Genomic DNA, 17,297 nt, shown 5'->3' on the forward strand with positions numbered 1-17,297 from the left:
AGTGAATTTGTTACATAATTATATATATATATATATATATAGCTTGTTACTGTTATATTTCAGACGCTAAACCATTTGAGCCTTCAAGATTGTTTTGTAGGCTAATTGTAGCTCTCCTCTCTCTCTCTTTCTCTCTCTCTCTCTCTATATATATGTAGGTTATTTAATTTGATTATGGAGCAGTAGCCTTAAACTTACTATATATATATATGATTTTTGGTCTTGTAAATTTCTCAGTGAATTTGTTACATAATTATATATATATATATATTTACTTCTTTTCCTTAAAATCTTCTTTGTTTTACATATTTTAGTCTTGATTTATCTGAGAGATTTGTTAGGTAATAATTTTTACTTGGTTTCATGTTCTTCTTTTAGAGATAGCTTCTATTAATAATGTTAATTTGAAAATGAAAAGTGTTGATGACAAACACAAACGTTGTAAAAAAAAAAAATCCAACCTCAAATTCCTTTTCTCCAATATAAGAAAAAAAAATTTATATGTTATTTTCAAAGAAGATTTATGGTCATTTGAAAATTCAATTAGAAAAATTCCACCGTATAGGTATATATTTTATGATTGGACCCTTAATCAGACTTGCGAATAAACTCTTAATTTTTGAATATTTGGCTTAATAATAATAATAAAATGTTTATTCCAACTCCTATCCATTTAAAATGGATTTAAAGAAGGTAAAAAAAAAAAAAATCTAATTTTACCTTTTCAGAAAAAGTAAAGGGGCTTAGGTAACAAACAGGCCTCACCATGTTTTTGCAAGCCTGGATTTCAGGTCTGGTCTCAACAGTGGGCTGAACAGAGTAGCCGAATATTGATATGTGGACTCAGGCGTTGTTTGCTAACTTTTCATTACAGCCCAACACTTTTGAGCAATTGAGCTGAAGATTTTGTAGTTATAACTTATAGGCTCACTCGTGGGCCGTGGGTTGTGCTGACGTGGCATCTGGGCCCCTACGACCTTACGGCCCCTCTACTTCACAACCTTGTTGTAACCCACGGACTCGGTTTCTTAATAATTATTACAAGACTTTGACATAATTCAATTACCACAAATTATAATAAAAAAAATTATTTTGAATACTTCAAATGAACAAATCTGATTTTCTTTTTTTAATAAAAATTTAACAGACATTAAACTGATTTTTAATCTTAAAGCATTTCAATGACAGGTCCAAAATAAGGATATATTCATAAAACGAGTCATGCTCTTGGTAATTTTTTCAACAAGCAGTTTTACAATTACCATACATCTGCTGGTATGAATTTTATTTGAAACTAATGCAAACAAACTGGATGCTTAATATGTGAATTTTCAGCCTTGAATTCATATTTGCAAAGGGTGGAATGAGTTGTCATCAATCAGTTGTGTTGCAGGGTGCGTTTTGTTCTCCCTTCAGGTAGTCCAATGAACAGTTCAGTCTCCACGTTCGAGCATGGATTGCTTTCATCATATGGTACATTCTCTTTCTGCTCGTGTGATTCTTTCCATGGCTGTGTACCACTCTGAGATGAACAATTATGCAGACAGTTGTATCAAAAGATATTCAAAAGGAAGCTTGTAATCTATCCAAATCTCTCTCATTTTCCTGTCTGACTCTTTAAGTGTTACAGATAGCAAAGGCTTACCTTCTCACAAAGCCTTGCATTTTCCGCAGCTAGGACTTTCTCCTGAATTTTGGCCAAAAAAAGTGAGACAGTTGTTAGCAATCAGCTAGTCACCGTATGCTGATTCTCTGTCCATTGCCAGAAGACTCGATAACTTTATTTAGAAACACTATTTTTTCTGATTCATTTTTGAGGTCTCACCATGTTATTGAGATTGCTCAGCCTCAAGGCTTACCTTTTCTTTCAATTGCTCTATCTGTTCCTTGAAAACTTGTGTCTGAAAAGTAGACAAGAATTAACATGTTTTGTTTTCTTTGCACAAAATGTTGAGAAAAGTCGATATTTAATTGTTCCCATAGTCAACCTTTCTTGCTCTTACGCGGCTCACGCTCCTTTCCAACTGTTGTTGTATCTGTTGTAATTCTTCTACTGTGCAAGAACCCAAACACTCTCCTAGTAGTTTCCTGAGGCATTTCGGACTCAAGTTTCAAATCTCAGTTCAGTATTTCAATGTAAAAGAAATGACTAGCAGCAAAATTTGGGGGAAAATGAATCTTAAACTAGGCCTAATACCGTCTTGAAACTTGAAGAAGCTCTATTTTCTTCACCATGTTTGCTGATTCAGTCCTCAGATGCTGTCGTTTCAGTCAATGTGCACGAGAAAAACAAGAAACGAAACTCCTAATCAACATGATGCTATGCTGTGTTGTAACAGATAAATACAGATCATAGCAAATCCAAACTGTATGTGCTATGGCTTACGTTGTTGCAATAGAGGGTACCAACCAGCTAATATTTACACATAAAGAGAACGAGAGATGCATACAATTCCATGCTAATTGGTGAAAAAATTTCGGTTTTCAAATTTAGTATTAGTATGTTGGTATGTTTCAAGCTATCAATATCAGTCCACTTGAAAAATGTGGAGAAGGGAAATCTGTAAGGAAGATGTTACAACATTTGTTTCCTAAGGGGTTGGGGTACGGAATACAAAATTTTCCTGCCTCATAATTAGAGAAAAACCACCGTTAGGGCATCAAATATATCCATGAAAATTTGATATGAAAAGAAAAAAGGATTCATCAAAGCTAGAGAAATCCTAACCTGCATGTTTTGTTCAGCTGGTGTGGTTCGATTATCCTTCGTATGCCTCATGTAACGTTCTATCGTCTCCTGCATGCTAAAGAATGAAATCCAATAGCAATAAAATCAATTCATCTCTTCTTTTATAGTAAATGGTACTACTCCAAGTATTGAAAGCTTACAACTAGCTAGAAACCATACAATTAGTAAGCAAAGTTTCATTAGGAAAAACTAAAAATGTTTTGCTTCAAAATTTTCCTCAAATCAAATGTGCTTTCTACTATGGAACCAAATTAAAGAAATAACATCCATGTGCTGTAGTAGAAGCCACAAAATTCTAGTAGAGTCACCCAAATATCTTCATGCCTTTTATTAAACAATCTTTAAGCATTTCTGCAAAATAATAAAAGGGAAAAAAATATTCCAAGGAAAGTATTTTAACTTAGCCCTAAATGTAAAAAAGAAAAAGAAAAGAAATTATCTAGCCATAAAGCATGTCATAAGCATTTTCAACAACAATCATATATAGTTGTATAAATGCATTGATCTTCAAGAAATTAGATGAGTAAGTTGATTCTGATGTAAAATAACACTGACTGTCTTATCTGAAAAATGATGGGAATTGGGATATTATGATATAACTACTATCCATCAAGTGTCTCATCCTACGTGAATTACATTAGGATATAATTTTCTTTATCCATGTTACATCATATGATCATCTTAGATATTATCAAAATCAGTTCATTTAAAATAACAGGTTAGCAAGATTTATATCATAAGATCAAAATGGTATGATATTATCAAAATGTGGTGGTGATTGCAGTTGAATCAATCAGTACTATAGGAGACAAATTAGCTTAACTTTAGATAGTTGGTATGATTAACTTTTTTTCTTTCCAACTTCTTAAAACATCAGTGGGTTTGGATGGGGACGAGGATGTGACTCCAATATAAAAGCACATGGATTCCCACATCAATATAATATAAACCAAATATATCTCCAAATAGCACATGGATTCCCAAATCACTTCAAGGCACCCTTCTACTTCAGGAAATTACCCAAGTTACAAATCTATGGTGGCAACCTGCCTTGGTAAGAAACAATAGTAACACTCTTGAAAGTGAAAATAGTGCCATTTACATTATAGAATGTATCTATATAACCAAAGTTAGTAACAGCACCTGATGAAAACAGATAATACACCCTCACAAAATAGGTTACCAGAGATTGTACCTTTTTTTATTGATATGGCAGAAGAGAGAAAGAGTTATCTTTTTTTGAGAAGATAGATGTTGGTTTTCACTTTCATTTTGTTAGTAATAAGCCTTCATTTTAGTCACTATGAAGTTATTTCTTCTTAATACCTAAGCTCTTTATTTATTTATTTATTTTTTTAATCTGACTCTCGAACACCCCACTTGAAGAATGAAGTAGAAGTAAAGCAACGAAACACTATGAATTTGTTTAGGTGAAGTTCATGAAGTTATTTATTAGAAACGATTAAATAAAATTAAAATAAAAAATTGAAACTACTAAATTGAAAGGTCTCATTATATAAATTAAGTATGTAAAAATTGAAAAAAAAACTAATAAATTTATATATATATTTTTGAATAAACATTTTTATTCAAAAATATTGACAAAATTTTTATCTAGAAATATGTTTCAATCAAATTCAAATTATAAATAATATTTTTAATAATTTATTTCCATATTATTCATCTTCACATTAAACTTGATCAATTTATCAATTTGACTTTTTTATTAAAATTTTTATTAAATCATTTTTAAGAAAGAACTTGATAAATTCACTTAAAATATTTCTGTAAGTTTTATCCCATAAGACAACCTCTATTGTATGAAACATTGAATGGCACTTTAACCAAGTCCAAGAAACATTCATCTTGTCACTTTCTTTCTTTGTGATCATTCATTAAAAATAGGATAAATTTAAAAATATACCCTATAGTTAAAGCCGAAAAGAAAGCACCCTTTGAGGTTAAAAATATAGTACTTAACTACCTTACGATTTGTTTTATTATTTTTTACCCAAAATCGTTACTTTTTCTATTTTTTTATTTATTTTTATTTTTTTCACCTGAATTCATTCTTTCTCTCTCTAAAAATTTATTTTCTCTTTCTAAATCCAAACCAATTCTCTCTCTAAATCTAAACCAATCTACAGCAACCTTGAAACCACAAGAAAACTCCTCACATTCTCATATTTTTAAATTTTCAAACCTTAGACAAAAAATTTCATAACCCAAAAATTAGTGTTGATTCACCTTGCCTCTGGCCATCCACTCACTGTGCGCTATTTAGCAGTTTTCAAAAACTCCAAACAAATCCTCTTCTTCTCTCTTCCTTTTCTTCTTCTTTTAGAATTTCTTAAGTCTCTAACAAAAGTTTAGATCAAAGCACTAAATAAAAATTGTTATCACTTTCTAAACTTCTCCATCACTTTCAAACTCTCAAAAACAACACCAAACCAACAGAACTAAAAAACACAAAAACTAGTAACAACCCACTACCTTCATCGTTGTCTATTACCTTACTAAGACCACTTAGGACTTTTTTTTCTACTCCTTTACATCAGCAATGTTTCTTTCCTCTGTTTATAAGTATAAATCCCAAGAGACTGAACCCTCAATCTCATAATTTTATATATTTTGTTGTTGCAATTTTAAGTATTCTTGTCTAGGTGATAATTTTTTATTGCTGTGATTGAATTTTTTATTGTGGATTTTTCTCTAAGGCTGTTTGTTGGAATTCTGGTTTTGTTTTTGAGTTGTTCTGTTGAGGCTTTGTTGTTCTGTTAAGGCTTTGTTGGTGAATTCTATACTACTTGTGTTGTGGAATTTGGCTTTCTGGATTGATTCAATTCTTGACAGTAAAATAGATATTTTATGGTGGTTAAACGTTGTTGTTTGTGGATTTAGAGAGAGAATTTATTTAGTTTTAGAAAGAGAAAATAAATTTTTAAAAAGATAATATGAATTCAGATAAAAAAATTAAAAAAAAAAAACAAAATGTAACGGTTTTGGATAAAAAGACAATGATATAAATCGTAAGTACTTAAGTATCATATTTTAAATCTTAATAATACTTTCATTTCGAGCATAATCACAAGATATATGTGAGAAGTTTACCTAATATTTTCACTAAAAAAATGAAAACATCTCCTCACTAAAATCTAACTTACTATGGGTGGGTTTTAACCGAGAGAGTTTCTGTCAGATTAAAAAACCCTAGGTATATAGCGAAAAAATATGAAATTTGAAAACAAGAAAAGAAGTGGTTTGATCGCATACAAGAAAATTGTTATATTCATTTAGAATTAGACCGGTGCTAGTGCTAAAGTGAGTGGTATTAACGCAAAACTGATCGTGTACCTAGAACTTGCAAATTCATAGAGCTTGCCTCTCGGGGAGAAAATTATAAGAGCAACCTCAGCGTCACAAAGAACTGATAGCTCAAAAGCCTTCTTTAGCAACCCATTTCGCCGCTTAAAGAAAGTCACTTGCCTTCTTGCGGCGTTCTCTATGCGCCTCATTTGAGTCTTTCCTCTCACCATCTCCGCACCTTCAAGCAAAAAAACTGAAGCTATCATCAATTCAAAGCAGCAAAAACACTAGGAAAACATAACACATAGCAAGAAAGTTCACTTCCCCACGAAAAGAAAAAGCAGTTCCCCAGAAGCTAAAGGAAGCAAATTAAGAGTGTAAATCAGCAATACTTCAACGTAAACAAGAAACCCAAACCGAGTAAAACCGAGGGAGCCCTTTTTTTTCTTTTTTTAACGATGTTAGAGGACAAAGAAGCCAAGAAAACTGAGAAATAACAGAGATTTGCAAGCCAAGATGAGTAAACTGAGGGATATGCTGTGGTTTGGTTTGATTGCTTCAATGAAAACAAGACACAACAAGACAAAATGTTCTTTTGTATAAACTGTAAACTGTTCTGATTACACCAAAAATCCAATAAACATTTAAAACACAGCTTTAAAAAAGTAAACGTGAAAAAGGAGATCATCAAACTTCGCCTTACTTACCAAAAAAACCCAGAAAGCTTAAAGAAGAAGGAAACCAAAAAAAGGAAGAAAACTAAGAAAATCTGATGGTTGTGAAGAACACCAGAAGACCCAAGATTACAAATTTTTATTGTGATTGATATATTTCGGTAGTCCTTTTTTTAGTAACCACTAAAGAAGGAAAAAAAAAAAAAAAAAAACCCAAACGCACACACATCAGCCTTTCCTTATTCATCTTTCCTTTAGCTTTCTCTTGCTTCCTCAAACCGCACACCCATGTAAAGAAAAAACAAAATACTCCATCTACAACATAGGTGAAAAAACGGAGAACATATTTGTATAAAATAAAATTAAAAGACTTTTGTTTGAAACCTCATCTTTTGCTTGTTTTGGTAAACTAATAATACAAAACCCAAAAAGCAGAACTCACATGAAAAAGGAAAAAGAAAATTACTAAAAAAGAGAGTGAAAGAGAAACCAACTCGGTGGAAAAGTTTAGAGAATCATTTTTTTTTTCTCCTTTATTTTGCAGTTGAAGTTAAAAAGAGCCAAAGCAAACGGTTCCAAGTTAAAATTGGTACAATGTTAGAAAGACGTCAATATCTTCCGTACAATTCCGTACACATCAAACCAATCAGGTTTCGAAAACTCAGAAAGAGCTGATAATCACTTTTCTTGTCAAAAACCCCCCCAAAATAAACAGACAAAACTATAGAAGCTCATGACACCCCTCCTCAACCTTCATGTTACTTCATAAATAAATTTGAGGTAAGACCACATTGAATTTTGGCGTCTGCTTTTGTGGGGCGGGCTAGTCAGAGATTATTGGCCTTGGGATTTTAGTACCAGGTTTTTTCTCCTTTGAAACTTCTTTTGTTTTTTCATTTTTAGGTAAGAATCGGTTCCAAGGAGGTATATTTCTCCATATATAGTTTCCCTCTTTCTTTAATTGAAAACTTTCTTCAAGTTTTTAATGGGTTTTCTTTCTTTTATATATTTTTTGCCGTTTGTGGGAATTGGCCTAGAATTGGGTGGCATTTCCTCTCCATTTCACTTCAGAACTCGACAAACAAGGCTGAGGTCTGCTATTAGGGTACCACACACACAAAGCGTGCCATGCTTCGGCTTCCTTTCATTTTTTTAATCCCATCAGCATCGGGGTTCAATGAAATTTTCTATTACAGCAACAATGCAATGTTGTTCAATGAAGAAAAAAGAAAAAGTTGTGGGTTCTGTAGAAGAGAACCTTAACGACCCTAATTTCTAAGAAACTTGTGAGTTTCACAATTCTCAAATGTCTAGTTTTAATGATCGGTGATCCTCCAATAATATTGAAATGTTGACTCCTTTATAAATGGCGACGCTGTTCATATTTGCCCTACTGTAATGTATTAACCAACATGATAAATAGGGTCCTGGGTGGTCCCTGTACGAAAAACAAAGTTAGACGTGACATTTATACCGGAAGCAAGAATGGGGGAACTGTGTGCTTAAAGAGACAAGGAAGGGAAAGGGGTATCAAAGTTGGGATTTTCTCTCTGGATTTTAAAACAGAATTTTCACCTCTCAACTTTTGTTTGTTTTGAAGAAATGAAATGATAATTTGGTGGGTGCAAATGCAATGAAGAGTTTACAGCATGATTCTTTTGCAGATTGCTCCCAAAGTGGGAAGATTGGGTGCAAATAAACATTAAAAATCTGGCTTCAAAATTGTAGTATTTGTGAAACAAAGTTCTGGAAAAGAAAAGGTTTAAGAAGAAATAACGAAATTAACTAATTTTCAAAGATAATCAGATCGAGCAAACAAATGCAACTCCCAAGCATAAAAAGTCATGGAAAATTTTTATTGTGGTAGACTAGGCATACACAAAATCTCAAAGACACATATGAAATCTAAAATTTTATCGTAAATAAATATGATAATTTCTTTAAAATTTTTTTCATATTTAAAATTATTAAAATTAAATCTTATCACTTAAATTAAAATTATTTTTGTCATTTCTTAGTTCAAACCATGAAATTATTAATTACTTAGTGGCATTATAGGTGGTTTCGATATGTTTTATTGACTAGATGAAAAGTAATTATCAGCTATACTAACATTCATTCATAATTCATTATATGTTTAATTATATCAGGCATTTGCTTGGAGAATATCTTGGACCATTGAATGTGAAAGAGCTGCAAAACCTTGAGAAGCAGCTTGAAGGAGCTCTTGCACTGGCTAGACAAAGGAAGGCACCTTCATCTCCACCTCTTTTGTTTAGAACTTTAGTCTGCAATAAGCTTTTTTGATGAGTGATTCTCAAAGAAAGAAGCCCTACTAAGTTTGTTTCACAAGGTTTCTTACATTGTGGAATAGTTGAAATTAAAAATTTTTAAGCTGTGTCCTATTTCTCTGAACCAATTTCTGAAAAAAATCAGATTCTCAATCTTCTAAATTTACCTCTTCTGAGAAATGGAAAACAAATGTATTGTTTTTTTTTTTTTTAACCTCTGAAATGTTATAAATGTATGATATATGGTGCTTCTTTTTGTTCTTATAACTGCAGACACAGATTATGATAGAATAAATGGAAGACCTCCGCAAAAAGGTACTTAAGCGAGTGAGAAGACTTAATTTTCGTGTTGTTGAGACTTAGGATGAAATTTCTTCAAATATGCTTGGCAATTTCCTTTTTCTTAAATTACATATCAATTTCTTTGAATTATGATGAAGTTTCTTAGAATTCACCAACCAGGTATCATTAATTCAACCTTCTAAACACATGATATCAGCGAACTAAAGAAATTATTAATGGTGAAATTTTACCAAGATATGATACCCATTGTCATGAATGTACCTATATGACCTTTCATCTGAATTATCCTGTTCCTTGCAAACCTGGATCATGCTTAATTTCTTTAGTTTATCTCTGAAATTCTTTTTCTTTCTTGATGTCTAGAGTATCCTCCCCTACTCTTTTGGTTATTGCAATTGCCACCTCAAATATTTCTCCTTAATGCTGAGTCTACAACAAAGTTTTGGTTTCAGAACTCATGTTTAACAGCTGTTTTTCATCTTTTGGTAGGAGCGTCATCTTGGAGACCTTAACAAACAGCTCAAAATCAAGGTTAACCTTGATTAGCAAACATCTGTTTTGCACTTTGAACTTTCATCTATTCTTCTCCATGGCAATGTTATTTCTACGGTTGTACCGGTCCTAATATTTCTCTGTATTTTGCCTTTTCAATTTGAGGCAGAAGGACAGAACTTCAAAACAATCCAAGGCTTTGGAGTTCTGCTGTAGCAGCAGAAAATAGCAACTTTCCTCTGCATCCTTCTCAAACCCATCCTGTGGAATGTGACCATGAGCCAGTTTTACAGATAGGGTACAATGAATATATTTGGATCTCTTGCACTTTTTTCCCCCCAAATATATGGATCCATAAGTTCATATTGATTATTGTCTGCTTCTGGAACACCATCAAGATATTTCTAAATTCCACAACAAATACAGTCTATTTAGCAAAGTTGAAGGTATAAATTTAGTGTTTAAACAGGAACCTTCACCCAAATTTATAGGTAATCAAGGTGGCATCACTTCTTCAATGCTTTCATAGGTACCTTTAAGTGATTAAACTTGAATATATATGACAATAGTTGGTTGTTTCTTGATACCAACTAATGGGACTAGATCTTATGATAAATTTGACCATGAGAAAGAAAACCATCACATTGCAAGCGATTCAATGTTAAAGCTCATCAGAAATGCTTTTTCATGTTACTCTTTGTTTAAGAAGTTGGTTTGAAGTAAAATGAAATCTGGAAGAAGAAAGCTTCTGAGTGACTTCTGTTTTATCAGGTACCATGACTACGTTCAGGCTGAAGGATCGTCAGTCCCCAAAAGCATGACTGGTGAGACCAACTTCTTCCACGGATGGGTCATTTGAGCCCTCTCCAATTCAAAACATAACTATAAATATATACATATATATATTGTGATTTTGTCTCTTGTTTTTGTATTAGGATTTCTGTATAGAGCATTATGAAATGTACAACATCAGAATGCTTGAAATTTAAAGGAGCATTCCTCCTCTAACTGGGATATATATATATATATATATATATAGCTTGTTACTGTTATATTTCAAGTACTAAAACATTTGAGCCTTCACGATTGTTTTGTAGGCTAACTATAACTCTCCTCTCTCTCTCTCTCTCTCTCTCTCTCTCTCTATATATATATATATATATATATAGGTTATTTAATTTGATTATGAAACAGTAGCCTTAAACTTACTATATATATATATATATATGATTTTTGATCTTGTAAATCTCTCGGTGAATTTGGTACATAATTATATATATATAAGTATATTTTTACTTCATTTACTTAAAATCTTCTTTGTTTTACATATTTCAGTCTTGATTTATTTGAAAGATTTGTTAGGTAGCAATTTTTACTTGGATTCGTGTTCTTCTTTTAGAGATCGCTTCTATTAATAATGTTAATTTGAAAATGAAAAGTGTTATGACAAACACAAACATTGTAGAAAAAAAAAATCCAATCTCAAATTCCTTTTTTCCAATATAAGAAAAAAAGTTATATCTTATTTTCAAAATAGATTTACGATCATTTAGAAATTTAATTAAAAAAATCTCACCGTATCAATATATATGTTATGATTGGACCCTTAATTGGACTTGCAAATAAACTCTTCATTTTTTTAATATTTGGTTTAATAGTAATAATAAAATGTTTATTCCAACGCATAGTCTCCATTTAAAATGGATTTAAAGAAGGCAAAAACAAAAATCTAATTTTACCATTTATATCGGTTTCAGGCGTTGTACTGTAACTCTTCATTCATTATAGCCCAACACTTCTGAGCAATTGAGCTGAAGATTTTGAAGATATTACTTATAGGCTCTCTCGTGGGCCGTGGCATGTGCTGACGAGGCAAGATCATGGCCCTTATCACATTTGGGCCCATCTAATCCACCACCTAGTTCTGACCCACGGACTCAGTTTCTTAACAATTATTACAAGACTTTGACATAAATCAATTACCTCGTCTTCAGCTTCTTGGAATACCGCCGAGAAAGCTTTCAAGAAGACATCAAAGCTAAAATTCGAACCCAGCTTCTCTCCCTCGTTCTTAGAACTCTACCTCCCTTAAAAACCAAAAAATAATAATAATTCAATTACCTCAAATTATTAATAAATAAATATTATTTTGAATACTTCAAATGAACAAATCTTTTTTTTTTTTTTAATAAAAACTTAACAGACATTAAATTGATTTTTAATCTTAGAGCATTCAATAACAGGTAAAAAATAAGGATATATTCATATAACGAGTCATGCTCTAGGATATTTTTCCAACAACTAGTTTTACAATTACCATACATCTGCTGATATGAATTTTATTTGAATCTAATGCAAACAAACTGGATGCTTAATATGTGAACTTTCTGCCTTGTATTCATATTTGCAAAGGGTGGAATGAGTTGTCATCAATCAGTTGTGTTGCAGGGTGCGTTTTGTTCTCCCTTCTGGTAGTCCAATGAACAATTCAGTCTCCACGTTCGAACATGGATTGCTTTCATCATATGGTACATTCTCTTTCTTCTCGTTTGATCCTTTCCATGGCTGTGTACCACACTGAGATGAACAATTATGCAGACAGTTGTATCAAAAGATATTCAAAAGGAAGCTTGTAATCTATCCAAATCCCTCTCATTTTCCTGTCTGACTCTTTAAGTGTTACGGATAGCAAAGGCTTACCTTCTCACAAAGCCTTACATTTTCCGCAGCTAGGACTTTCTCCTGAATTTTGGCCAAAAAAAGTAAGACAGTTGTTAGCAATCAGCTAGTCACCGTATGCTACTGATTCCCTGTCCATTGCCGGAAGACTCGATAACTTTATTTAGATACGCTAATTTTTCTGATTCATGTTTGAGGTCTCAACATGTTATTGAGATTGCCCAGCCTCAAGGCTTACCTTTTCTTTCAATTGCTCTATCTGTTCCTTGAAAACTTGTGTCTGAAAAGTAGACAAGAATTAACATGTTTAGTTTTCTTTGTCTAAAAGGTTGAGAAAACTCCATATTAATAGTTCCCATAGTCAACCTTTCTAGCTCTTACGCGGCTCACGCTCCTTTGCAACTGTTGTTCTATCTGTTGTAGTTCTTCTAGCGTGCAAGAACCCAAACACTCTCCTAGTAGTTTCCTGAGGCATTTCAGACTCAAGTTTCAAAATCTCAGTTCAGTATTTCAATGTAAAAGAAACGACTAGCAGCAAAATTTGGGGGAAAATGAATCTTAAACTAGGCCTAATACCGTCTTGAAACTTGAAGAAGCTCTATTTTCTTCACCATGTTTGCTGATTCAGTCTTCAGATGCTGTCGTTTCAGTCAATGTGCACGAGAAAAACAAGAAACAAGACTCCTAATCAATATGATGCTATGCTGTGTAGTAACAGATAAAAACAGATCATAGCCAATCCAAACTGCTTGTGCTATGGCTCATATTGTCGCAATAAAGGGTACCAACCAGCTAATATATACACAAAAAGAGAACGAGAGATGCATACAATTCCATGCTAATTGGTGAAATGATTTTGGTTTTTAAATTTATTTATTGTTATGTTGGTATGTTTCAAGCTATCAATATCAGTCCATCTTGAAAAATGTGGAGGAGGGAAATGGGTAAGGAAGATGTTACAACATTTGTTTCCTAACGGGTTGGGGTACGGAATACAAAATTTTCCCGCCTCATAATTAGAGAAAAAACCACCATTAGGACATCAAATATATCCATGAAAATTTGATATGAAAAGAAAAAAGGATTCATCAAAGCTAGAGAAATCCTAACCTGCATGTTTTGTTCAGTTGGTGTGGTTCGATTATCCTTCGTATGCCTCATGTAACGTTCTATCGTCTCCTGCATGCTAAAGAATGAAATCCAATAGCAATAAAATCAATTCATCTCTTCTTTCATAGTAAAAAGTACTACTCCAAGTATTGAAAGCTTACAACTAGCTAGAAACCATACAATTAGTAAGCAAAGTTTCATTAGGAAAAACTAAAAATGTTTTGCTTCAAAATTTTCCTCAAATCAAATGTGCTTTCAACTATGGAACCAAATTAAAGAAATAACATCCATGTTATGTAGTAGAGGCCACAAGATTCTAGTAGAGTCACCCAAACATCTTCATGCCTTTTATTAAAAATCTTTAAGCATTTCTGCAAAATAATAAAAGAGAAAAAATTTTCCAAGGGAAGTATTTTACCTTTGCCGTAAATTTCAAAAAGAAAAAGAAAAGAAATTATCTAGCCATAAAGCATACCATAAGCATTTTCAACAATAATCATATATAGTTGTATAAATGCATTGATCTTCAAGAAATTAGATGAAAAGGTTTATTCTGATGTAAAATAACACTAGCTGTCTTGTCTGAAAAATGATGGGAATTGGGATATTAGGATATAACTATTATCCATCAAGTGTCTCATCCTACATGAATTACATTAGGCTATAATTTTCTTTATTCATGTTACATCATATGATCATCTTAGATATTATCAAAATCAGTTCATTTAAAATAACAGGTTAGCAGGATTTATATCATAAGATCAAAATGGTATGATATTATCAAAATGTGGTGGTGATTGCAGTTGAATCAATCAATACTATAGGAGACAAATTAGCTTAACTTTAGATAGTTGGTATGATTAACTTTTTTTCTTTTCAACTTCTAGAACATCAGTGGGTTTGGATGGGGACGAAGATGTGACTCCAATATAATAGCACATGGATTCCCACATCACTTCAAGGCACCCTTCTACTTCAGGAAATTGACCAAGTTTCAAATCTATTGTGCTAACCTACTTTGGCAAGAAACAATAGTAACACTCTTGAAAGTGAAAATAGTGCCATTTACATTCAAGAATGTTTCTATATAACCAAAGTTAATAACAGCACCTGATGAAAACAAATAATACCTTCTCACAAAATAGGTTACCAGAGATTGTACCTTTTTTTATGGATATGGCAGAAGAAAGAAAGAGTTATCTTTTTTGAGAAGATAAAGGTTGGTTTTCACTTTCATTTTGTTAGTAATAAGCCTGTATTTTTGTCACTATGCTGTTATTTCTTGCATAAAATTAATACCCAAGTTCTTTATTTATTTATTTTTTTGTTTAATCTGATTCTCGGACACCTCACATGAAGAATGAAGTAGAAGTAAGGAAAGGAAAGATTATGAAGTTGTTTATGTGAAGTTCATGAAGTTATTTATTAGAAACGATTAAATAAAATTAAAATAAAAAATCAAAACTGATAAATTGAAAGGTCTCGTTATATAAATTAAGTATGTAAATTTTGAAAAAAAATTAATAAATTTATATGTATATATATTTAGATAAACATTTTTAGTAAAAATGTTGACAATTTTTATCTAGGAATAAGTATCAATAAATTCAAATTATAAATAATATTTTTAATAATTTCTTTCTTTATTATTCATCTTCACAATGAACTCCATTAATTTATTGATTTGAATATTTTATTAAATTTTTTATTAAATCATTTTTTAAAAAAATTTCATAAATTCACTTAAAAGATTTCAATAAGTTTTATCTCATAAGACAACCTCAATTCTATGAAACATTGAATGGCACTTTATCCGAGTCCAAGAAAAATTCATCTTGTCACTTTTTTTCTCTGTGATCATTCATTAAAAAGAGGATAAATTTAGAAATATATCCTATGGTTAAAGCCGAAATGAAAGTACCCTTGAGGTTAAAAATGTAATACTTAATTATCCTATGATTTGTTTTATTATTTTTTATCCAAAATCATTACTTTTTTTGTTTCTTTTTATTTATTTTTATTTTTTTACCTGAATTCATACTCTCTCTCTCTAAATTTATTTTCTCTCTCTAAATCCAAACCAATCTACAACAACCTTTAAACCACCAAAAAACTCTTCACACTCCCATCTTTTTAAATTTTCAAACCTTAAACAAAAAAATTCACAACCCAGAAATTGGTGTTGATTCACCTTGCCTCTCACCATCCACTCACTATGCGCTATTTAGCAGTCTTGAAAAACTCCAAACAAATCCTCTTTTTCTCTTTTCCCTTTCTTCTTCCTTTAGAATTTCTTAAGTCTCCTTTAGAATTTCTTAAGTCTCCAGTACAAGCCTAGATCAAAGCATTAAATAAAAATTGCTATCATTTTCTAAACTTCTTCATCACCTTCAAACTCTCAAAAACAACACTAAACCAGTAGAACTAAAAAATCCAAAAACTAGTAACAACCCGCTACCTCCACCACTGTCTATTATCTTACTGAGACTAATAAGGATTTCTTTTTCTACTCCTTTACATCACCAATGTTTCTTTCCTCTGTTTATAAATATAAATCCCAAGAGACTGAACCCTCAATCTCATAATTTAATATATTTTGTTGTTGCAATTTTCTGTGCTCTTGTCTAAGTGATAATTTTTTATTTCTGTGATTGAACTCTTTATTGTAGATTTTTCTCTAAGGCTGTTTGTTAGAATTCTGCTTTTGTTTCTGAGTTGTTCTGTTGAGGCTTTGTTGGTGAATTCTTTATTACTTGTGTTGTGGAATTTGGCTTTTTGGATTGATTCAATTCTTGGCAGCTTCTTGTTTGTTGTCAGTAAAATAGATATTTTACGGTGATTTAAAGACTGGCGTTTGTGGATTTAGAGAGAGAATTGATTTAGTTTTAGAAAGAGAAAATAAATTTTTAGAAAGAGAGTATGACTTCAAATGAAAAAAATAAAAAAAATAAAAAGAAACATTAACGGTTTTGGATAAAATATAATGAAATAAAATCATAGACATTTTAAATCTTAGTAATACTTTCATTTCGAGCATAATCACAAGGTAAATTTAAGATGTTTACCTAATATTGTCACTAAAAAAATGAAAACATCTCCTCACTAAAATCTAACTTACTATGGATGGGTTTTAACCGAGAGAGTTTTTGTCAGATTAAACAACCCTAGATATATACTGAAAAAATATGAAATTTGAAAAGAAAAAAAGAAGTGGCTTGATTGCATACAAGAAAATTGTTATATTCATTTAGAGTTAGAGAAGGTGGGAGGCAAAAATTACCAGGACCGGTGTTAGTGCTATAGTGAGTGGTATTAAAAACGCAAAACTGATCATGTACCTAGAACTTGCAAATTCATAGAGCTTGCCTCTCGGGGAGAAAATTATAAGAGCAACCTCAGCGTCACAAAGGACTGATAGCTCAAAAGCCTTCTTTAGCAACCCACTTCGCCGCTTAGAGAAGGTCACTTGCCTGCTTGTGGCGTTCTCTATGCGCCTCATTTGAGTCTTTCCTCTCACCATCTCCGCACCTTCAAGCAAAAAAACTGAAGCTATCATCAATTCAAAGCAGCAAAAACACTAAGAAAACATAACACATAGCAAGAAAGTTCACTTCCCCACGAAAAGAAAAAGCAGTTCCGCAGAAGCTAAAGGAAGCAAATTAAGAGTGTAAATGAGCAATACTTCAACGTAAA

At 31.9% G+C, this 17,297-nt stretch overlaps 2 protein-coding genes and 1 pseudogene across 3 annotated transcripts; 1 reads left to right on the forward strand and 2 right to left on the reverse strand.

Moving 5' to 3' along the window:
* Nucleotides 1–1,182: 1,182 nt before the first annotated feature.
* Nucleotides 1,183–6,932, reverse strand: LOC149512078 (MADS-box protein SOC1-like). The gene is made up of 7 exons (XM_089752939.1): nt 6,104–6,932; nt 2,729–2,804; nt 2,198–2,259; nt 1,989–2,088; nt 1,860–1,901; nt 1,646–1,687; nt 1,183–1,522 (listed from the first exon to the last, which is right to left on the reverse strand). The coding sequence occupies exons 1-7, from the start codon at nt 6,319–6,321 to the stop codon at nt 1,379–1,381; spliced, it is 684 nt and encodes a 227-aa protein (XP_089609065.1). The 5' UTR covers nt 6,322–6,932; the 3' UTR covers nt 1,183–1,378.
* A 1,163-nt stretch (nt 6,933–8,095) lies between these two features.
* LOC149512079 (agamous-like MADS-box protein MADS3) lies at nt 8,096–10,693 on the forward strand (annotated as a pseudogene).
* Nucleotides 10,694–12,026: 1,333 nt separating this feature from the next.
* Nucleotides 12,027–17,291, reverse strand: LOC111313297 (MADS-box protein SOC1-like). Of its 2 annotated transcripts, none has more exons than XM_089752121.1 (7): nt 16,943–17,291; nt 13,605–13,680; nt 13,071–13,132; nt 12,876–12,960; nt 12,733–12,774; nt 12,516–12,557; nt 12,027–12,392 (listed from the first exon to the last, which is right to left on the reverse strand). In XM_089752121.1, exons 1-7 carry the CDS (start codon nt 17,158–17,160, stop codon nt 12,249–12,251), a joined length of 669 nt encoding a protein of 222 aa, XP_089608247.1. In that variant the 5' UTR covers nt 17,161–17,291; the 3' UTR covers nt 12,027–12,248. The 2 variants fall into 2 exon arrangements, with proteins under 2 accessions (XP_089608247.1, XP_022769695.2); XM_022913960.2 differs by having other exon boundaries at nt 12,861–12,960; nt 16,943–17,287.
* Nucleotides 17,292–17,297: the final 6 nt, after the last annotated feature.

This window comes from Durio zibethinus, chromosome 23 (assembly GCF_047325235.1).
Source record: "Durio zibethinus cultivar Kanyao isolate XHJ-2024 chromosome 23, ASM4732523v1, whole genome shotgun sequence".
NCBI classification, from domain to species: Eukaryota; Viridiplantae; Streptophyta; class Magnoliopsida; order Malvales; family Malvaceae; genus Durio; species Durio zibethinus.